General features: G+C 41.8%; 1 protein-coding gene across 7 annotated transcripts in view; it reads right to left on the bottom strand.

Annotated features, from left to right (window-relative positions):
• Positions 1-23608, bottom strand: part of kif21a (kinesin family member 21A) — a 139374-nt gene that overhangs the window by 71238 nt on the left and 44528 nt on the right. For 6 of the 7 annotated variants that reach the window (XM_068004807.1, XM_068004810.1, XM_068004809.1 and 3 more), the window contains exons 8-16: positions 23125-23320; positions 20011-20200; positions 18365-18428; positions 17632-17829; positions 14050-14134; positions 13853-13967; positions 12087-12275; positions 11606-11805; positions 2096-2203 (exon numbers count right to left, since the gene is read on the bottom strand). In XM_068004807.1, the coding sequence (XP_067860908.1) occupies positions 2096-2203; positions 11606-11805; positions 12087-12275; positions 13853-13967; positions 14050-14134; positions 17632-17829; positions 18365-18428; positions 20011-20200; positions 23125-23320 (1345 nt within the window). The remainder of the gene's footprint in view (positions 1-2095; positions 2204-11605; positions 11806-12086; positions 12276-13852; positions 13968-14049; positions 14135-17631; positions 17830-18364; positions 18429-20010; positions 20201-23124; positions 23321-23608) is intronic. The other variant, XM_068004806.1, reaches the window with a different exon arrangement.

Genomic DNA, 23608 nt, shown 5'->3' on the forward strand with positions numbered 1-23608 from the left:
TCAGTTCTTGCACCTCTCCAATTTCCCTGCAAATTTGCTCCTCCAAATCCTTCCCACAAGTTGGTGGCCTATAGAATACACCCAGTAGTGTAATGGCACCTCTATTGTTACTAAACTCTAACCAGATACGGACATACGAATTAAGAGCAGGAGTAGGCCATTCAGCCCCACGAGCCTTTGATAAGATTATGGCTGATCTGATTGTGACCTCAACCCTACTTTCCAATCTACCTACTATAACCTTTGACTCCCTTGGTAATCAGAAATCTATCTAACTCAGCCTTAAAAATATTCAATGACCCTGCCTCCACCGGTCTCTGGGGAATGGAGTTCCACAGACTCACGACCCACTGAGAAAAAAATTTCTCCTCATCTCCATCTTAAGTGGGAGACCCCTTATTTTTATACTGTGGCCTCTACTTCTAGTCTCTCCCACAACAGGAAACATCCTCTCAGCATCTATCCCTTCTAGTCCACTCAGGATCTTATGTTTCAATAAGGTCACCTCTCATTCTTTCTAAACTCCAGTGTATACAGGCCCAACTTGTCCAACCTTTCCTCATAAGATAACCCCCTCATCCCAGGAATCAGTCGAGTGAACCTTCTCTGAACCGCCTCCAAAGCAATTATGTCCTTTCTTAAATAAGGAGACCAAAACTGCACACCGTATTCTTGATGTGGTCTCACCAATGCCCTGTACAACTGTTGCAAGACATCTCTACTTTTATATTCCATTCCCCTTGCAATAAATGACAACATTCCATTTGCCTTCCTAATCACTTGCTGGACCTGCATACTAACTTTGAGATTCATGTACTACGACACCCAGATCCCTCTGTACCTCAGTGTTCTACAATCTCTCTCCATTTCCTTATTCTCCATTATTAATTCCCCAGACACTCTCTCGAGGACCAATGCTCACTTTACTTAATCTCTTCCTTTTAAATACCTGTAGAAACTCTTACTATTTTTTATATTTCTAGCTAGCTTTCTCTTGTACTCTAATTTCTCCCTCCTTAATCTTTTAGTCATTCTTTGCTGTTTTTTTTTATATAGTCTGACCAATCTTCTGACCTGCCACTAATCTACACGGAATTGTATGCTTTTTCTTTCAATTTGATACTATCTTTAACTTCCTTAGTTAGCCATGGATGGTATGTCCTTCCCCTAGAGTCTCTGTCTCTCTCACAGGAATGCATCTTTGCTGAGTGTTATGAAATATCTCATTAAATGTCTGTCACTGCATCTCTACTGACCTATCCCTTCGCCTAATTTTCCAGTTCACTTTAGCCAGCTCTGTCTTCATGCTCTCATAATTGCCCTTATTTAAGTTTAACACACTAGTCTTGGACTTGTTCTTCTCTCCCTCAAACCGAATGCGAAATTCAATCATATTGTGATCGCTGCTACCGAGAAACTCCTTTACGAGAGATAGATTCTGTCCTTGACCCTCAAGGATAGCCTCTCTCCAGCATAGCAATATTCTCCTTAACCAATACTGTAAGGGACAGAGAACCATAACGAGAGAAACAAGCAGAAGACAGACAGAAAACACATAAGCTGCAACACAGACAGCCAACAGAAAGAACATATTCGTTGACTCACCAAGAGCAAAACCATGGATTTTTCCACTATACATAATTGATTAAAATTCTTCTACGAATTTCCGGTTTACATTAATCTTACTTGTGTCTCATTTTTAAGTTGCACTTTATCAACTTTAATAATGGAAAAACCCTGTCAACATTTGTCTATTACACTGGAATAGCAGCCAGCCCTCCAAATTCAGTGGCACCTCTGACTCACCATGAGCAATTTCATAGGAGATCTGCGAGGAATATCACAGAACTGAGCTCACAATTAGTTAACCAACTAATAATTAAGTTAAGAAATGTCACTTCAACTGATACATTTGTATTTTTTTGTGTTCAAAATTTGGTCATTCTAATCAAAATGTCAGATGTAATGTCAAAGTAAAAGCTCAGATTTATTCCCATTTCTTTAATAGGATTAGAAAAATCTTCACAACTTAATCTTTGTGCAATGTCAATAGTACTGTCAATATATTAACATTTTCAAACACCTCAATACTCACTTCTTGCTTGCGGTGGTCTTTCTTCAGCTGAGCAATTTCTCGGTTTCTCCTAGATTCTGTCATGCGAGCTCGTTCTTGTTCTTCCTTCATTTGTTTCATTAGACGGACCTTCAAAACCATGAGAATGGGACATTGATTGTTAAAGATATATATTCAACGTGTCAGAATTGCGCTCAGTCATATGGTACCTTCTTTGATCTGGAGTAAGGTGACATTTCACAGTGCAGTAAAAACTTTCCAGCATCTGCACGTGGGTTGCATCAGCCTTGGTATAGAGGGCGCAGAATTCTTAAAACGCATTTAGGAAAACCTTTTTTTAAGCCAGTACATAGCAAGCCCAACAAGAGGGGGTGGTTCTGGACTTAATTTTAGGGAATCAAGCTGGGCAGGTGGAAGGGGCATCAGCGGGAGCGCATTTTGGGGGTAGAGATCATAATTCGGTTAGATTTAGCTTGATTATGGAAAAGGACAAAGATAGACCAGGAATAAAAATTCTCAATTAGGGAAAGGCCAATTTTACTAAGCTGAGATGTGCTTTAGCAGAAGTGGAGTGGAAACAGCTACTTGAAGGTAAGTCAGTGTCAGAACAATGGGAGGCATTCAAGGAAATAGTGAAGGTTCAGAGCAAATATATTCCCACAAAGAAAAAGGGCGGGACTCCCAAATCTACAGCCCCCTGGATGTCTAGGAGCATACAGGGTAGGATAAGGCAAAAAAGGGAAGCTTATGTCAGATACTGAGAGCTCAATACTGCCGAAAGCCTAGAGAAGTATTGAAAGTGCAGAGGTGAAATTAAAAAAGGAAACTAGGATAGCAAAGGAAGGTCATGAAAAAATATTGGCAAGTAAAATCAAGGAAAACCCAAAGATGTATTATAAATAAATAGAGCAAGAGGATAACTAAGGAAAGAGTAGAGCCTAATAGAGGCCAGAGGTAACCTGTGTGTGGAGACGAAAGATGTGGGTATGGTTCTTAAAATATTTTGTGTCTGTCTTCAAAAAAAAGAGGGGGATGATGCAGACATAGTAGTTAAGGAAGAGGAGTGTGAAATATTGGATGGGATAAACATAAACATAGTGAGGGAGGAAGTATTGAAGGGTTTAGCATCTTTGAAAGCAGATAATTTGCCAGGCCCAGATGTACTGTATCCCAGGCTGTTAAGAAAAGCAAGGGAGAAAATAGCAGAAGCTCTGACCATCATTTTCCAATCCTCTCTGGCTACAGGCAGCAGCCAACTTCCTGGCACCAGGGGTAGCTCTGCTGCACAGGCTGGGAGGAAAAAGAGTGGAAGAGCAATAGTGGTAGGGGATTCTATCGTAAGGGGAACAGACAGGCGTTTCTGTGGCCGTAAACGTGACTCCAGGATGGTTTGTTGCCTCCCTGGTGCCAGGGTCATGGATGTCACTGAGCGGCTACAGGGCATTCTCAAGGGGGAGGGTGAGCAGGCAGAGGTTGTGGTCCACATTGGGACCAACGACATAGGTAGGAAGGGAGATGAGGTCCTGCATCAAGAATTTAGGGAGCTAGGTAGCAGATTAAAGAGCAGGACCTCAAAGGTTGTAATCTCTGGATTACTCCCAGTGCCACGGGCTAGTGAGTACAGAAATAGGAGGATAGAACAGATGAATGCGTGGCTAAAGAGTTGGTGCAGGAGGGAGGGTTTCAGTTTCCTGGATCACTGGGCCTGCTTCTGGGGAAGGTGGGACTTGTACAAGTCGGACGGGTTGCACCTGAACCAGAGCGGGACAAATATCCTTGCGGGGAGGTTTGCTAGCACTGTTGGGGGGGGTTTAAACTAACTTGGCAGGGGGATGGGATACAGAGTGGAGCTACAATAGGGGGTGATGTGCAGCCAAATATAGAGAAAAAAACAAGTCAGCTTGGAAGACAGGGCAAATATGTGAGGGCAAGGCTGGATGGCATCTATTTTAATGCAAGGAGTCTTGCGAATAAGGTGGATGAACTGAAGGTGTTGATAAACACATGGGAGTATGATATTGTTGCTGTCACAGAGACATGGTTGAGGGAGGGGCAAGACTGGCAGCTCAATATTCCGGGGTACAGAATCTTCAGGCGAGACAGAGGGGGAGGTATAAGAGGAGGGGGGGTCGCAATATTAATTAAAGGATCAATTACTGCCATAAGGAGGGATGATATATTAGCAGGTTCCTCTAATGAGGCCATATGGGTGGAGCTTAAAAACAAAAAGGGGGCAAGCACTTTGATGGGAGTGTACTATAGGCCCCCAAACAGTCAGGGGGAGATCGAGGAACAGATATGTAGGCAAATCTCAGAAAATTGTGCAAATAATAGGGTAATAAACGTGGGGGATTTCAACTTCCCCAATATTAACTGGGATACTCAGTGTAAAAGGCTTCGAGGGTACAAAATTCTTTACGTGCATCCAGGAGAGCTTTTTGAGCCAGCATGTAGAAAGTCCTACAAGAGAGGGGGCGGTACTGGACCTAATTCTAGGGAATGTGGCCGGCCAAGTGGAAGAAGTGCTAGTAGGTGAGCACTTTGGTGACAGTGACCATAATTCGGTGAGATTTAAGGTGGTCATGGAAAAGGACAGGGAGGGGCCGGAAATAAAGGTTCTAAATTGGGGGAAGGCCGATTTTAATAGGATAAGGCAGGATCTGGCCAAAATGGACTGGGATCAGCTGCTTGTAGGAAAATCCGCATCGGAGCAATGGGAGTCTTTCAGAAGGGAGATTGAGACCATACAATGGCAACATGTTCCCGTAAAGGTCAAGGGTGGTTCCAAGAACTCCAGGGAACCTTGGATGTCAGGGGATATACGAGAATGGATTAGGAAAAAAAGGAGGGCTTTTGGCAGATACAAAAGGCTAAAGACGGAGGAAGCCCTAGAGGAGTACAAAAAGTGCAGGGGGATACTTAAAAAAGAAATTAGGAGATCAAGGAGGGGCCATGAAATAACACTGGCGAGCAAAATAAAGGAAAATCCTAAGATGTTTTATAAGTATATTAAGGGTAAGAGGATGACTAGGGAAAAAATAGGGCCCATTAGGGACAAAAATGGCAATCTGTGTGTGGAGCCGGCAGATGTAGGAGGGGTTCTGAATGAATTTTTTGCATCTGTTTTCACTATGGAGAAGGACGATGTAGACAGAAATACGGCAGGGGGACTGTGATATACTCGAACATATTAACATCGAGCGGGAGGAGGTATTGGCGGTTTTAGCAGGCCTAAAAATGGATAAATCCCCAGGCCCGGACGAAATGTATCCCAGGCTACTGTGTGAGGCAAAGGAGGAGATTGCGGGGGCTCTGACACATATATTCAGAACCTCTCTGGCCACAGGGGATGTGCCAGAGGACTGGAGAACCGCTAATGTAATACCATTATTCAAGAAGGGGAGTAGGGAAAAACCGGGGAACTACAGGCCAGTGAGCCTAACATCAGTGGTAGGAAAATTATTGGAAAAAATTCTGAAGGACAAAATTAGTCTCCACTTGGAGAAGCAAGGATTAATCAGGGATAGTCAACATGGCTTTGTCAAGGGAAGATCATGTCTGACTAATTTGATTGAATTTTTTGACGGGGTGACTAGGCGTGTGGATGAGGGTAACGCAGTGGATGTGGTATACATGGATTTCAGTAAGGCCTTCGATAAAGTCCCCCACAGGAGACTGGTCAAGAAGGTACGAGCCCATGGAATCCAGGGTGCCTTGGCACTTTGGATACAAAACTGGCTTAGTGGCAGAAGGCAGAGGGTGATGGTCGAAGGTTGTTTTTGTGACTGGAAGCCTGTGGCCAGTGGGGTACCACAGGGATCGGTGCTGGGTCCCTTGCTGTTTGTGGTCTACATTAATGACTTGGATATGAATGTAAAAGGTATGATCAGTAAGTTCGCTGATGATACAAAGATTGGTAGGGTGGTAAATAGTGAGGAGGATAGCCTCAGTCTGCAGGACGATATAGATGGGTTGGTCAGATGGGCGGAACAGTGGCAAATGGAATTTAACCCGGAAAAGTGCGAGGTGATGCACTTTGGAGGGACTAACAAGGCAAGGGAATACACAATGAATGGGAGGACCCTAGGCAAGACAGAGGGTCAGAGGGATCTTGGTGTGCAAGTTCACAGATCCCTGAAGGCGGCGGAACAGGTAGATAAGGTGGTAAAGAAGGCATATGGGATACTTGCCTTTATTAGCCGAGGCATAGAATATAAGAGCAAGGAGGTTATGATGGAGCTGTATAAAACACTGGTTAGGCCACAGCTGGAGTACTGTGTGCAGTTCTGGTCGCCACACTACAGGAAGGATGTGATCGCTTTGGAGAGGGTGCAGAGGAGATTCACCAGGATGTTACCAGGGCTGGAGCGCTTCAGCTATGAAGAGAGACTGGGAAGATTGGGTTTGTTTTCCTTGGAGCAGAGGAGGCTGAGGGGGGACATGATTGAGGTGTACAAAATTATGAGGGGCACAGATAGGATGGATACGAAGGAGCTTTTTCCCTTCGTTGAGGGTTCTATAACAAGGGGACATAGATTCAAGGTAAAAGGCGGGAGGTTTAGAGGGGATTTGAGAAAGAACTTTTTCACCCAGAGGGTGGTTGGAGTCTGGAACTCACTGCCTGAAAGGGTTGTGGAGGCAGGAACCCTCACAACATTCAAGAAGCATTTGGATGAGCACTTGAAATGCCATAGCATACAAAGCTACGGACCAAATGCTGGAATATGGGATTAGAGTAGACAGGGCTGATGGCGGCGCGGACACGATGGGCCGAAGGGCCTCTATCCGTGCTGTATAACTCTATGACTCTAGGTGTAGTGCCGGAGGACTGCTAACGTTGTACAAAAAGGGATAGACTGAGTAATTACAGGCCAGTCAGCCTAACCTCGGTGGTGGACAAATTATTAGAAACAATTCTGAGGGACAGTATTAATCGTCATTTACAAAGGCACAGGTTAAATCAAGGACGGTCAGCATGGATTTGTTAAGGGAAGGTCATGTCGGATTAACTTGACTGAATTTTTTGAGGTAACAAGGAGGTTCAATGAGGGTAGCTCGTTTGACGTGGCCTGCATGGATTTTAGCAAGGCTTTTGACAAGGTCCCACATAGCAGACTGGTCGAAAAAGTAAAAGCCCATGGGATCCAAGGGAAAGTGGCAAGTTGGATCCAAAATTGGCTCAGTGGCAGGAAGCAAAGGGTAATGGTTGATAGGTGTTTGCGTCTGGAAGGCTGTTTCCAGTGGGGTTCTGCAGGGCTCAGTACTAGGTCCAGTGTTTTTTGTGCTATATATCAAGGATTAAGACTTAAATGTAGGAGGCTTAATTAAGAAGTTTGCAGATGATACAAAAGTTGGCTGTGTGGTTGATAGTTGAGCAAAGCTGTAGGCTGCAGGAAAATATCAATGGACTGGTCAGGTGGGCAGAAAAGAGCCAAAAGGAATTCAATCCAGACAAGGGTGAGGCAATGCATTTGGGGAGGGCAAACAAGGCAAGGGAATACACAATAAATGGAAGGATAGAGAAGTATCGTGGTTCAGAGGGATCTTAAAGTGCATGTCCACAGATTCCTGAAGGTGGCAGGACAGGTAAATAACGTGATTAAGGAGGCATACAGGATACTTGCCCATCATGTCCACACTGGCCGAGAAAGGAGCCACTGAGCCTAATCCCACTTTCCCGCATTTGGTCCGTAGCCCTGCAGGTCACGGCTCTTCAGGTGCACGTCCAGGTATTTTTTTTTAAAGAATTGAGTTGAGGGTTTCTGCCTCTACCACACTCTCAGGCAGTGAGTCCGAGACCCACACCACCCTCCGGGTGAAAAAAAAGTTCCTAATTTCCGCTCTAATCCTTCCACCAATCACTTTAAATCTATGCCCCCTGGTTATTGACCCTCCGCTAAGGAAAATTGGTCCTTCCTATCCACTCTATCTCGGCCCTCATAATTTTGTACACCTCAATCAAATCACCCCTCAGCCTCCTCTGTTCTAAGGAAAACAACCCCAGCCTATCCAACCTGGTCATAAGAACATAAGAAATTGGAGCAGGAGTAGGCCAATCGGCCCCTCGAGCCTGCTCCGCCATTCAATAAGATCATGGCTGATCTGATCCCAACCACAAATCTAAAGAACACAAGAAGTCGGAGCAGGACCCGGCCACATAGCCCCTGGGCCCTCTCCGCCACCCACAGGGCATTGACCGATCCGAACTCAGCTTCATGTCCAATTTCCTGCCCGCTCCCCATAACCCCTAATTCCCTTTACTTCTAGGAAACTGTCTATTTCTGTTTTAAATTTATCTAATGATGTAGCTTCCACAGCTTCCTGGGGCAGCAAATTCCACAGACCTACCACCCTCTGAGTGAAGAAGTTTCTCCTCATCTCAGTTTTGAAAGAGCAGCCCCTTATTCTAAGATTATGCCCCCTAGTTCTAGTTTCACCCATCTTTGGGAACATCCTTACTGCATCCACCCGATCAAGACCCTTCACAATCTTATATGTTTCAATAAGATCGCCTCTCATTCTTCTGAACTCCAATGAGTAGAGTCCCAATCTACTCAACCTCTCCTCATATGTCCGCCCCCTCATCCCCGGGATTAACCGAGTGAACCTTCTTTGTACTGCCTCGAGAGCTAAAATTCTCCAGTCCTGGCAACATCCTCGTAAATCTCCTCTGCACCCTCTCTAGTGCAATTGCATCCTTCCTGTAATGTGGTGACCAGAACTGTGCGCAGTACTCAAGCTGTGGCCTGACCAGTGTTTTATACAGTTCCAGCAAAACATCCCTGCTTTTATATTCTATGCCTCAGCTAATAAAGGAAAGCATTCCATATGCCTTCATAACTACCTTATCTACCTATCCTGCTACCTTCAGGAATCTGTGGACATGCATTCCAAGGTCCCTCACTTCCTCTACACCTCTCAGTAACCTCCCATTTATTATGTATTCCCTTGCCTTGTTTGCTTTCCCCAAATGAATCACCTCACACTTCTCCAGATTGAATTCCATTTGCCACTTTTCTGCCCATCTGACCAGTCCAATGATATCTTCCTGCAGTCTACAGATTTCCTCCTCACTATCAACCACACGGCCTATCTTTGTGTCATCTGCAAATTTCTTAATCATGCCCCCTATGTTTAAGTCCAAATTATTAATGTATACCACAAAAAGCAAAAGACCTTGTACCGAGCCCTGCGGCACCCCACTGGAAACAGCCTTCCAGTCGCAAAAACACCCGACCATTACCCTTTGCTTCCTGCCACTGAGCCAATTTTGGATCCAACTTGCCACTTTCCCTCGGATCCCATGGGCCTTTACTTTTTGACCAATCTGCCATGTGGGACCTTGTCAAAAGCCTTGCTAAAATCCATGTAGACTACATCAATTGCACCACCCTCATCGATCCTCCTTGTCACCTCCTCAAAAAATTCAATCAAGTTAGTCAGACACAACCTCCCCTTAACAAATCAGTGCTGCCTGTCCTTGTTTATTCCGTGCCTTTCCAAGTGACAGTTTATCCTGTCCCTCAGAACTGATTCCAATAATTTGCACACCACCGAGGTTAGGCTGAGTGGTCTTCAATTACTCAGCCCATCCCTCGCTCCCTTTTTAAACAACCGTACAACGTTAGCAGTCCTCCAATCCTCCAGCACTACGCCTGTATGCAGTGAAGTTTAGAAAATGATAGTTAACACGTCCGCTATTTCCTCCCTGGCTTCTTTTAACAGCCTTCTCATTAAATGGCAGAACAGGCTCGAGGGGCCGGACGGCCTACTCTTGCTCCTATTTCTTATCTTCTTATATTCTTATGTTACATTCTTAGAGCAGGAAGTTATGCTAGAACTGTATCAAACACTAGTTAGACCACAGCTTGAGTACTATATACAGTTCTGGTCACCATATTGCAAGAAAGATGTGATTGCACTAGAGAGGGGACAGAGGAGATTTACGAGGATGTTGCCAGGACTGGAGAATTTTAGCTATGAGGAAAGTTTGGATCGGCTAGGATTATTTTCTTTGGAACAGAGGTGGCTGAGAAGCAATTTAATTGAGGTGTAAAATTATGAGGGGCCTAGAGAGAGTGGCTAGGAAGGACCTATTTCCCTTAGCAGAGAGGTCAATAACCAGGGGGCATAGATTTCAAGTAACTGGTAGAAGGATTAGAGGGGAGTTGAGAAATGTTTTGACCCAGAGGGTGGTGGGGTTCTGGAACTCACTGCCTGAAAGTGTGGTAGAGGCAGAAACCCTCATCACATTTAAAAAGTACTTGGATATGCAGCTAAAGTGCCGCAACCTACAAGGCCACGGACCAAGAGCCAGAAAGCGGAATTATGCTCTTTCGGCCGGCACAGACACGATGGAACAAATGGCCTCCTGCTGTGCAGTAATTTTCTATGATTAACCCTGCCCATTCCATCACATTATTTAGCTATGTTTTTCTTTGGTTGCCTCTTGATCCAACACCATCAACTTCCAAAAACAAGCAATTTTCAACCAATGAGAAAAATTGCATAACGTGGGCCCACATTCACCCTCATCACTTTTCTTATGCTACTCTTCATAAATGTGATTAACCAAGATAGAAAAGGTTTACAGTTTTACGTGCAATCAAGATATGGGTCATGGACACCTCTGAGGAGCAACAGCTGCCATCAGTTGAGGTAGCCAGATTATTTTGTAAGGGCAATACCTCCAAAGTTTAAAACATAATTCAACATTGAAAAAAGGCACCTCAACCTACACACACTAGTTCTAATATTTGAAGTAGGTAGTGATTTTGAAACGGGATCGAAGAAGAAAGTAGCACATTATGTTGGTGAACCACAAATACACATGACAACACCAGTTCATCTCCAAGGCCCCACACATCAAGAATGAGATAAAGCAACTATGATCATCAAGGCAATACACTCAAAGACCAGGTACTTCTCACAGGAAAGGAAAAGCAGAGATGGAATAATAATTCCTTTCCCTCCACTGGTCTTGGAAATCCTAGCAGCCAGTTCCAGAGTTGCATGGTTTCTAGCTCATTTCCTCAGCTAGCAAATGGTGATGATTTTACAGGGGAGAAAGATAAAAGAATTTAAAATACAGACTCAAGTGGACAGGGTCTTGTGCATTATGGTGTCCTTATCCATAAAAAAAACTGCAACACTAACATTAATAGTATAGCCCGTCAAGACACAAAGTGATAGTTTGTGACATTTTAGCATTCAAGTAACTGTTGCCAACAATCAAAATGCAGAACATGAACATAGAACCATACATGTTTATTGCTTCTTATAATTTTACCCCTGCTTGCATCCCTGTTCTTTGAATCAATGCCGTCCTTTTTCAGTTCGGAGGGGAAAGATGATCTTGGCATTGGCTTTTCCAGGGTAGTCAATACTACTCTACGTTGATCTGATGGGAGATATGCTTTACTAGTCAAGATACCTCTCTTCCTGTCAATTCTCTTCAAGATGCCATGCTGACAAATAAAATCTGCTCTGTAACTTATTTGACGGTTGTCATTATTAAGACAGAAATTGTACCTTTGTCTTCTTCATTTCTCCCACTTCCTGCTGCAGTTTTCTCAACTGTTTTTCATACTGTAATTGATTTTTTATCAATCGAGCATGTTCCTTTTGGGCAGTATGTAACTTCTGCAATTCTTTGTTCATTACTTGAAGTTTCTTTTCATATTCTGATTTTATTTTCTTTGCTTTTTCTTCAGAACAAGATTCCATTGAACCTAGAATACCCAAATTTTTTAATTTAACTGAACTCATGACAAAAGCTTCTTTTCCACTACTGATAATAGTTACAGAAAAAATCTCAATTTTGTGCAATTCATTATTTTTAAAAAATCATACATTGGTATAGCCAATCCTTTTATTGCTTAAAGTGAAGGAAACAAAATGTTTAACCGAACTACAAATTTCTGCAATTGAAAAAAAATTATTGAAAAGATACAAATATTTTAAACTTTCGAAACATATTCAGAATTGTACAACGGCACAATAACTGTTATACCTAGATTTTGCAGAACACGGTCTCTCTCTAGTTGGGTGTCACGAATTTTATTTTGCAGCATCATTAGCTTTTCCTCATACTGCTGTTTCAGTGTCTGAAGTCGCCGCTGGCTATTTTCCAGTTCATCAATTAGTTTCTGCTTGATTGCTATTTCACAGGTAATGTTAGCCAGATCTGCCTGGAAATTGGCTATTAAGAAATGTGCACAATTCGACTCATCAGAAATTAGAGAACTTTTCAGTTATTTTTCATCAGCTCAATATTAAAGAAATGTGTATTTAAATATGTATCTTCTGATGGAAAGGAAAATTCTCAAAAGACCCTCTTGGCGACAGTCATAAGCCACCACAGAATCAAACATTTTAGCACAGATAGAAGCACTTCGGTCCACCTGGCTGAACCAGTGTGATCGCCAACTCCAAACCAGAGGCATCTATCCAATTACTATCCTCCAAACCCTTCAATATTTTTCATTTTCAATTGTGTAATTCTCTGTAAATGCAAGGATTACTTCAGTTTTAATAGCTAGTTGTAGAATTGTTTTGCATATTCAAACAATGTTTTGCATAGCAAAATTTCTCCTGATCTTCTCATTGATTCCAAATTGATGCCTCCTTACCACCAGTTCAATAGTGGAAGTAATTCATTTTTTAAATCCTCAAAGCCTTTCAAAACTTCAAACATTTTTGTTCAGTCCACCCTTAAATCTTCTCTGCTCCAGTGAATGCAATCCTAGTTTTTCAAGTCTATTGTAACTTTATCCTTACAACCATGGTGTATTCTTAATAAATCTAACTTGCACCTTTTCCACAACTCCAACATTCTTTTGACAATGGGATGTTCCAACACTGCACAAAACACTCCTAATTTTACCTTAACCAATGTCTTGTACTCATTCATCAACACATTGCTTTTGCATTACACAAACCCCCCACCCTTGATGTGAGAATCCAGTATACCAACATTGCTTTGGGGGTGGGGTGGGTAAAAAGAGAGGGAAGCGGTAGAGTTGGAGCAACTACTTTGGTTGACAGCACATAATGCAACGGGAGAGGGGATAAGTGGGGATAGATTTGGGGCAATCCAATTCCCAATGCCAGATAGTGACATCAACCAGCACCCATAAAAACTGACGTAGAATCAGTTTTTTGAGGCAAATAAGGCATGATACCAGTTCAGCATCACCCAAAGCTGAAACCACACCAGGATCTGAAACTGAATAAAATTAATTCCCTCAGGCAACTTAACAAAATATGCATACTTATCAAATTAAACAAACACCAAGAATTATTTTTTAAACTGTTGTGGGAGACAACAGGTTGAGTCTACTAGCATTGACAAAGGAGAGACTGTGATTCTGTCTCAAAGTGGGGCAGTGATGCTGTACAGCTTATAGTAGAGGGAGATCACCTCAACGCAATCATTTTTTTTTTAAAACAATAAGTGCCCCAAGGTGATTCTCATCCTTGTGCGGAGGCTCAACGAAGGAGGAAGAACACGAGAACAGACAACTAAAGGAAATGAAGTATTAAAAAGACTGAAAATGAGAAATAAATAGGCTGTCACGAACAAGAAAATAAAGGATTTTTCTTTTCATTGTCTGAAATGTCTGTGTCTCCTGAAAATTTTAGATTGAACTTGCAGTTCTTAGGAAAGTCCAAGGATCAAAAATTTTGATTAGCAGAAGCCCCATCATGACTAACCCATGCTAAGGTCTGAATGAACTGCTTTTAAAAAGGAATAGAAATGCATGTTAAAGGCATTACCTTTTTCGTCCAACTCAGAGTCAGAATCATCTGAACTTTCACTGATTTCCACATCATCCTCTTCAGCATCCTCTTCATCACCTTCTTCATGATCACTGCATTCCTGACCCTCCTCCTTTAAAAGTGATGTTTCAGACACTTACACTTGGATTCATTGTAATGGTCAAATCATTTTAATTATTTACACCTTGGCTTACCTCTTCTAAGTCATTCTTTTCTTTTTCCTCTGTGTCTTTCTCTTCTACCTTCTCCCCTTCATGAAGATTCTCCTCTTTAATTATACTATGCAAAACATACATTATAGAAGAATTACATTTCCATGGTTTAAAATATCATGCCAGTCACAAAAATAAAAAGTTTCCAACATCAGTGTGTGGCATTTTTTCAAATGGCAATTAATCTGATGAAAATTGCATGAATGTCTCCTCCCCACCCCCAATCATGAAAATCAATGGAAAGCAAGAAAAATAACTGCAATATATGCCAACAGTTGTGGAATATGTTTCAGGTTGCAGTATATGGATGAATATCTGATGGGATAAGTCAGCTTTAAAAAAAAAGCTTTTTTTTAAAAAAAGGCTTAGACACCAAAAGGTCACAGCTTCTAAAAGTAGTGAAATAGTGGTACAATTCGATCGTCGCTGTATAAAACTTCATTTTCTCAGACTTCTGTATAGCAAGCATTGCAATAAAAGCATCTTCCGGCCAATATAAGTATAAAAAGTACATGAAGCAAAAATTCAGGGGTAGTTACAAAATCACATTTTGAACCCCACTATTAAAACAAAATGTATATACATCAATGCGCCTTCCATTTAAAAACTAAACATCAATGCATATCTGGAGCATAGACATTCTAAAATTACTGTTTTGTTCAATACAATTATTTTAATGTTCAACACTGCCAAATTTGGATTGGCAAAATATCAGACAAGAAATTTAAAGCACAATATAAAAGCTTTGCATGATCTTGGTTTTATATATCAAAGTACTCTCAGACAAAAATGTTTATCACCATGACAGTAAAATATGTAAACAAAACTTGTTCAAACTGAGGCAGGATATTCAGGGATAAAGATCACCTCTTAGAGAAGTATAGCTATAGAAAGTTGCTATGCTTACAATGCAAATTACCTTGAAATATTTTTGGGCGAGTGGGATTGGATCAAAGTAATAAAAGGTGAAATATTAAATTTGACATGATAGAATTGCTTTGTCAACACAAAATTTATCTTGGCAATTATAAAGAATGAAAAACATTTATACCTAATAAAAATGCACCAAACCTGTAATTTCAACTACAGATCACAGGTTACCATATCTGAAACAAGATTTTGTAACATAGGAAAGTTCAAGACGGGAAAAGAATCTGCACTCTGTCTAGCCAGATCAAAAAACTAATCTCCTTCAATCGCCTTCCATATGTCTACCCAATTCTTCTTCAAACATTTTCTATACCATCTGCTGTGACTGCAATCCTGGGAAGTCTGTTCCACACATTCGTCACACTCTGCGTAAAGTAGTTAAACCTACATGGTCTGTGCATCTTCCCATTTCTAAAAATGAGCCCATATCATCCGGTTCTAGGTCCTGAACAGAAATGTGCACAATACTCCAGGTATAACTGTGCCAGTATCTTAGAGACTCATTGCCACCTCGTGATGTGCTCTACCTTGGCATTAATTATATTGCATATTCTTCCCCATGGTTTCATTAACTGGAGCAAAGCCACTGCATTCATCTAGGTTTAAGGAAACCAGACAGAATAAACATGTCCAAAAGAAGTAGTGTTCCAAGGGCTTCTGAACTCTATTGACACTTTGCAGTGGGGATCTTGCCGCCTCAGGTGCAGGTTGTGTCACAGGGCAGACCATTGCTGAACAGTACAACACAGGTCTCAGTGAAAGAAAGACCATGGTCAGCTGGTTGAACCAGAAGTTCCGAGAATCTTAACTCTGGGATGTCACTAAAGAGTGAGGCAAGTGCTTTAGGATATGGAGCCAGAAAACCTGGTCTTGGGAACTCGAGCAGCAAGCTGGCCCCTGCTCATACAGGGATTTGCAGTGGCATGGGTCCCACCCTGCAAGATCAACTGGGTAAGCTATGGACATAAAGATTTCAGATTCACATGTAATTGGCTTAAGAATTGTGCTATAAATTATCAAAGCCCAATAAAGTATGACGAAGTAGACCATTAAATCAAGAAAACAAATTATAAAAATGAAACCTCAAACTATTAGAAGGAGAAAGGGTGCGTATTCAATCAAGTGAACAGTTCAGTATTTTCATTACCTTGCTTTAAAGAGGAAATGCTCATAATATTTTTCCTGCAGAAACAAGAGGCCCATTCATTTGAAACAAGAATCCACTTATTCAAATAAGAAGTGCTGGCAAACCACTTCTTTGAATCAGATATGGGTAGGAGAGGGGTTTACATGATTTTGTTTTTAAATACTTAAAAAGGTACTGACGTCCAATCTTTGTGCCCGTTTCCTTAGGTTTCTTCAAGGAGTTAGTACTGCAATGCCAAAGAAGTTGGTTTTCGGTCTGAACTACCAACAATTAACACCTTCCCCCCCGCCCCCTCTCAAGCCAAGGGTTCTAATTCAATCCTGTTCATGTTTCACTTGAAAATTACAAGGCATTGCAGCTGTAAGTTTATTAGTGGGATGGTTTGCATGTGTGCAGCAACTACCTGTCAGTATCAAACTTCACTACAAGATCATTTCCAACCTCTCCTCAGGCTCCTTTAGCCTTCGAATGGAGGTAAATGAGCATTACAGTATTGAAAGGCCTGCGCCATCGTAGGGCAAATGATAGTTTCAGTCACCAAAGTGTCGAAGTAAAAACACTTCATAAGCTTTATGATCGTAAAACATTATACAGTTGGAGGTGATCTGAATATAACTTAAAATATGGCTTACTGTAATAGCGACAGCTTGTTAAGACATTATACACATATTAAAACTTCAGCTGTCACAAAGGTAGTTTATTAAATGGTTTAAACTTCATGCATGTAAATCTTAAGAATCAGCTTAGGGGTCACGTATATAAGTAAAAGTATTCTAATCACCTCATACGTCAGTTATTCCTGAATTGCAATTTCTTTAGAGTTTTTGAAGTATAACATTGAAAGTTTAACTGATGCAATGAACGGTCGACAGCAGAAAACAACGCTGCAAATTGCACATTTTAAAAAAATGGTATTTCAGCATGGAGCAAAGCAGAAGAAAATGTAAAATTTGATGTTCCGGCAGTTGTCAGAAATGATACTGGCAAAGCAGCATATAGTCAAAATTTGATTAGTACACAATGCATGACTTGCCTACTATTTGATTAGAGGGAGGTGTCATCTGAGACCGAAACACAGGTTGCCCACACTCCCTCTTAGGTGCATGGTGTAGGGGACCCAATCCATATCCTAAAAGCCCAAAGGCCTAAACTAACATTCAGTTCCAAAATAAGATTTTTTGTAAAAAAGATACTGATGCACTCTGTCCCACTGTTGGTTAGCTACAAAATCCAATCTAAATATTCATGATTTTAAACATCAAACGCTCCTACATTTCCATAGCTATATTATAAACAATTTTATATTGAAATTAATATATGCACATGATCTGCTCCAGTATCTACTAAATAACACACAAACTTCATAGCATAAACAACATTGTAACTTAAGCATTAATTTATACTTCTCTACTTTCCAAATATTGAATCATAGAAGTTTAAAATCTTGAACATGTTATACATAAGAGCTACTCAACACTCACACTTACCTTCTCTTCTTTTTCTTTTCTTTTTTCTTAAGTTTTTCCAAGTCCTTTTTAGCCATTTCCAAGACATCCATAGCTCCTTTTTCTGGACCAAGAACTGAACCAGAAAAAGTGCCACTCAGGTATGGGGGTCTTGCTGAAGCCCTTGAAAGGTTACGCCGAAGGTTTTCATTCATAGCTTCACTCTCAAACAGTTTTGATCTAATGGCAGAAGAATATCAGGCTAAGAATGCAATTGTGGGTTAGCGTTAAATATGGGAAAAGATATGAAATAATCTATAGAACACAATAATAGTCCTGCTCAAACCATGGAAGTGACATCACTAATGTGGAATGCAATTAGGGCTGAATAATAGATTACAGCATCATCTTTGGAGACAGGAAGAAATATCATGCATTTATTTGGATGTTTCTTCCTTTGATTGTTCACCCGAGATTAAATAAGTTATACAGACTCAATTATACTCTTGTATACAGTCTGTTGGAAGGCTGAAGCTTAATGCTCCTCACTGAATTGCCACACATCCGGAGTGTGCGCATTTGACATTCCATCTTTTGACATCTGCAGTAAGGTTATTGCTGCATATCTTTTGCCTTACTTTTAAAGAAGTGAGCCAACATAGACTCACCTTTATCTTGACTTTAAACGTTGGCATACATCTTGTTTTGGGTTTGGTACACCATTTGTAAATTGCAAAAATCAAAATATATACAAAGAAAATAAAGCCAGAGTTACCGGAGATCTTCAACTTCTTGGATATAATTCCGAATCATTGCACTAATTTCTTCATTTCCATCTCCTGTAATTTCAGGATAGAACAATTACATTAGTCTGGTTTAAAAAGGCACAGATGTAATCCATCCGCATTGCAGGGGAGGGAGGACGTGGGAGGGAGGGAGGGAGGGAGGGAACCAGAGATGAGCGAACGAGGATGAAAATGTATATATCCAAAACAAATCACAAAACACCAAATTTAATATGCCGAGATCCCTTAGACTGTCACAAACCACTGCTACTAGACATGGGATCCCTTCCCAACCAATGCTGTCAGGTCAATGATCTGTCCCTCCTCTGTGCTGACCAACACCAGGAATCCACCAGTGAGCCAAACCTTAGATTTCAACCCCCAGTTGTGCAAAACCTCAGCTTCACCTTCCACTGTTCTGCCATAAGAACACCTCCAGTGAGGCCCGATCAAAGGATTCTCCATGCTACCAAACTGCAGCAGCTCCACTGTAGTACTGCCAAATTCCAGAATCTCCACCCCAGAGTCTGCCAAACACCAGTATCATTTCCCCATGCTACCAAAGCACAGGACAGCCTTCAAATGCAGATAATCCCCATTCCTCCCTCTTCAGTTTTGCTCAGTGCCAGGGAATTGAAATTCTGATGGGCTTGCTCCACTGGAGTAAGTGCAGCAGAGCAGAACCATGGCTACCCAAAATGAAGGCTGCTAACCCCACCCCAAATCATACCTATGGTGACACATCAGTGACACCCAACTCCAACCGAGGCCTGGGATGTCAGAGTGGCTCCATGACGTTACAATGCAGCCGATGAAGTCCAAGAAGGGCAACCCAAACAAATAAAACAGCTCCAACTCTGCGGTTCCCAAATCAGCTAACCAGCCTATCCCTGCAAGGTAGTACTGACCTATTCTGGATGCTTTACTGGGCTTGTAACAGAAGCTACGCTTGCTCTCAGCAGGTGTAGGTTTCATTGGGTCTAGCAGAAGGTGTACTGGGTGTAATATCCCAAGGATGCCTAGGAACTCACCATCCAAGCTCCCTTGACATGGTAGTAACCGTTGGGATAGATCTGCCCATGACCACCCTACTGGAATTCCTTGGCTTTCCCTAGGGAGGGTGGAATTCTCTAAGAGCCTATTTTCCATCCCATTCCCCAACCCACCCTTACTCCCAGCACCAAAGCCCAAGATGCACCCACTGCAGGGCCAAAATTTCAGGCTTAGCTAACTACCTTGAGTTAGCATATCTTGTACACCATCTTGCTGTGTATTCTCAGCTTTAAAAATGGTATGGGATAAAAGTGGTGTGTTATATATCAACATGTACAGAAAAATGTTTTAAGGGAACATATTTTGAAAAGACAAAAGTTCCATAATGTACTACAGCTTGAATTCAACTGTTCAAGCTTGCTTTCATTGAGTCATCAGTTTGGTTACTTCTGCAAGCTGCTGAGCACTGTCAGAACATGTGCACAGGGAATGATATGCTTTACTGCTGCACCAATGAATCTGCAGGAATAACTATTATTTATGAATACTTAACATCACTTTCTGGCATCAAAATCACATTAGATGGCCATTTAAAATGAATAAAAGCAATATTTAACTCTATCTTCAGAAATTCAAGAGTTACCTGATTTGGCAAGAACTTGGTTGACCTGATCACAGAGAAGCTGCGTTATTCTCGCCCTCAGCGATTCTATGGTCTCTTGCATAGCTTTTATCCTCATTCGCAGATTATTGTTTTCAGTTTGTAGCATAGTATTTTCGTGGAACATATCATTGATACTTTCCACACCATCGTCTCCAATTATTCTCTTGCCCTAAAAATAATTTATGGTTGAGTCTCAAATATCAAGAGCAAACGGCTTTCTCAGCTGGTTTGTCAAACTTACCAAACTCACCCCAGAGTTCTCGGTTCCACTAGTCTGCAAATCAGTTCTCTCATCCATGACAATACTATCAACCTTAACACACAAGGCCTCTTCACCTCAGACTGCATAATTATGGAATATTGTTATGAAAGCACCATTTGAAGGAGGTTCAACATATCCTTCTCTTCGAGAACCTGCCACAACTTCAGGTAATTGCATCAAGCCAGCACCTCAACACTGTCATTCATTCCACCTGTTGCGAACACCAGCACAGGTACATTCACCCTGGAGGATTTAGTCAGTTTGAGGAGGAAATTACAAGCATGAGAGAACAAGAGTATGTGGTGGTGGAAATGTAAGAGCAGAAAACTGCTGGATAAAGAGCTAGCTTAGTTGGCCTCCCTTAGTTGCATGACACAGGAACTTTGATAAGGTAAAAAAAAAGTTGTTATCTGAGCATGATTATCTTTGACTCATTTGATACTATACATGATACCCTTGCAGTTTCTGGCACAGACTGTGGAGAAGTTCGTATGTCAATCGGTGCAGGTACAGTAGCATAGTAGTTATATTATTGGACCAGTAATTCAGGGAACACAAGATTAAATCCACCAAGGTAGTTTGAGAATTTGAATTCAGTTTTTTTTTTAAATCTAGTAATAGAAAGCTGGTATCAATCCAAAGTGACCATCAACCTATGCGTTTGATGTACTGTACATGGATTTTAGCAAGGCTTTTGACAAGGTCCCACATGGCAGACTGGTCAAAAAAGTAAAAGCCCATGGGATCCAAGGGAAAGTGGCTAGTTGGATCCAAAATTGGCTCAGTGGCAGGAAGCAAAGGGTAAAGTTTGACGGGTGTTTTTGCGACTGGAAGGCTGTTTCCAGTGGGGTTCAGCAAGGCTCAGTACTTGGTCCGGTGCTTTTTGTGCTATGATTTGGACTTGAATGTGGGGGGCTTGATCAAGAAGATTGCAGATGATACAAAAATTGGCTGTGGTTAATAGTGAGGAGGGAAGCTGTAGACTGCAGGAAGATGTCCATGGACTGGTCAGGTGGGCAGAAAAGTGGCAAATGGAATTTAATCCAAAGAAGTGTGAGGTAATGCAGTTGGGGAGGGCAAACAAGGCAAGGGAATACACAATAAAATGGGAGGATACTGAGTTGTGTAGAGGAACAAAGGAACCATGGAGTGCATGTCCACAGGTCCCTGAAGGTAGCAGGACAAGTAGATAAGGTGGTTAAGGCAGCATACAGGATACTATACTTATATTCTATGCCTTGGCTAATAAAGATAAGAGCAGGGAGGTTATGCTAGAACTATGTAAAACATTGGTTAGGTCGCAGCTTTGAGTACTGCGTACAGTTCTGGTCACCACATTGCAGGAAAGATGTGACTGCACGCAAGAGGGTGCAGAGGAGATTTACGAGGATGTTGCCAGGACTGGAGAATTTTAGCTTTGAGAAAAGATTGGATGGGCTGGAGTTGTTTTCTTTAGAACAAAGGAGGCTGAGGGGAGATTTAAATGAGGTATATAAAATGATGACAGGACTAGATGGAGTGGATATGGAGGACCTATTTCCTCAGCAGAGGGGTCAGTGACCAGGGGGCATAGATTTAAAGTAATTGGTAGCAGGATTAGAGGGGAGCTGAGGAGAAATTTTTTCACCCAGAGGATGGTGGGGGTCTGGAATTCACTGCCTGACAGGGTGGTAGAGGCAGAAATCCTCAATTCGTTTAAAAAGTACTTGGCTGTGCACTTGAAGTGCCATAACCTACAGGGCTATGGACCAAGTGCTGGAAAGTGGGATTAAGCTGGATAGCTTTTCTCAGCCGGCACAGGCACAATTGGCTGAATGGCCTCCTTCTGTGCCGTAACTTTCTATGATTCTATGAATCTGTCAGATTGTTGTAAAAACTCAACTGGATCACTGATGCCCTTAGGGAAGGAAACCTGTTCTCTATGTGGTTGACTCTTAACTGCCTCTGAAGTGGCCAAGAAAGCCACATTTGTATCGAACTGCTAAAAAGAATAGAAACTCCCTAAAGCCTTTCCACCATCTACAAGGCACAAGTCAGGAGTGTGATGAAATACTCTCCACTTGCCTGGATGAGTGCAGCAGCAACACCACTCAAGGAGCTTGACACCATCCAAGACAAAGCAGTCCACTTGATCAGCACCCCTTCCATTAGCTTAAATATCCACTTCCTCCACCACCGGTGTACCATGGTTGATGTGTGTATTATTTACAGGGTGTACTCCAGCAAGTCGCTGAGGCTTCTTCAGCAGCACCTCCCAAATCCACGATCTCCACGAGCAAGGGCATCTGGTGCAATCATCTCCAAGTTCCTCCCCATTCTGACTGGACATATATCACCATTCCTTCATTATCGCTGGATCAAAATCCTGGAACTCCTTACCCAACAGCATTGTGGGACTAACTTCACCACATGGGCTGCAGTGGTTCAAGGCACACCAACACCATCTCAAGGGCAACTAGGGATGGGCAATAAATGCCATCCTTGTCAGCAACACCCACATCCTGAAGAATGATATTTTTAATCAAGTCATTTAACTGACTAATGAATTGGTACTTAACTGTGTAATAGTTAACTGAAATGCCTTGTGAGTGCAGGAATGTTTTCTAGGTTAGGAAAAACAAACTGACACCACAATGTAAGCCCAAGGTTTCAGCAATCAGGACATCGTGTGATGGGATGGCACCATCACATCAACGTCTTAGAGACTTACCCCCTTACATGGATTCCTCAGAACACTGTCTGGCGTGACGTCATCGCCAGCGTGTGCAAATTGGGGGATATCGGAAAAAAAAAATTGCAGACTTCCTACTAGTTTCCCCAAATTCGCTTACCGTTTTATATTCTGTAAGTTCCATCTGCAGCCGTGCTATTTCACCACGGAGCACATTGATTTGCTGGCTTGCTCTGTCCTGGTTAACCATTACTTTATTTTTGATGTTTCGTGCACGGTTTGCATATTTCAGCGTGTTCAAAGTTTCCATAAAATCTCGATCTGATGGACTAACGCAACCGACCATAACTGTTTGGCTGTAAAGGGAAACGAGAGGCTCATTAGAGAAACACATCTCACCAGTCAGAAAAATGTAAAATTGCAGTTTAGTTACCCAATTAAGAATAAAACCATGTGATAAACTGCCAGCTATTTAATTTAAGTATGACATTGCAAAATTCTTTTTTTTTATTCCATCATACTCACTTGGTCAAAAAAATTAGGGTGATTGCTGCTCAAATTTTTTTCTTAACTTTACAACAGTTATGCACTTGCTTCCCCATTTCACTTGTCTACTAACATATTGCATCGCAGAATGCTAACAC

This window comes from Heptranchias perlo, chromosome 24 (genome assembly GCF_035084215.1).
Source record: "Heptranchias perlo isolate sHepPer1 chromosome 24, sHepPer1.hap1, whole genome shotgun sequence".
Lineage (NCBI taxonomy): Eukaryota > Metazoa > Chordata > Chondrichthyes > Hexanchiformes > Hexanchidae > Heptranchias > Heptranchias perlo.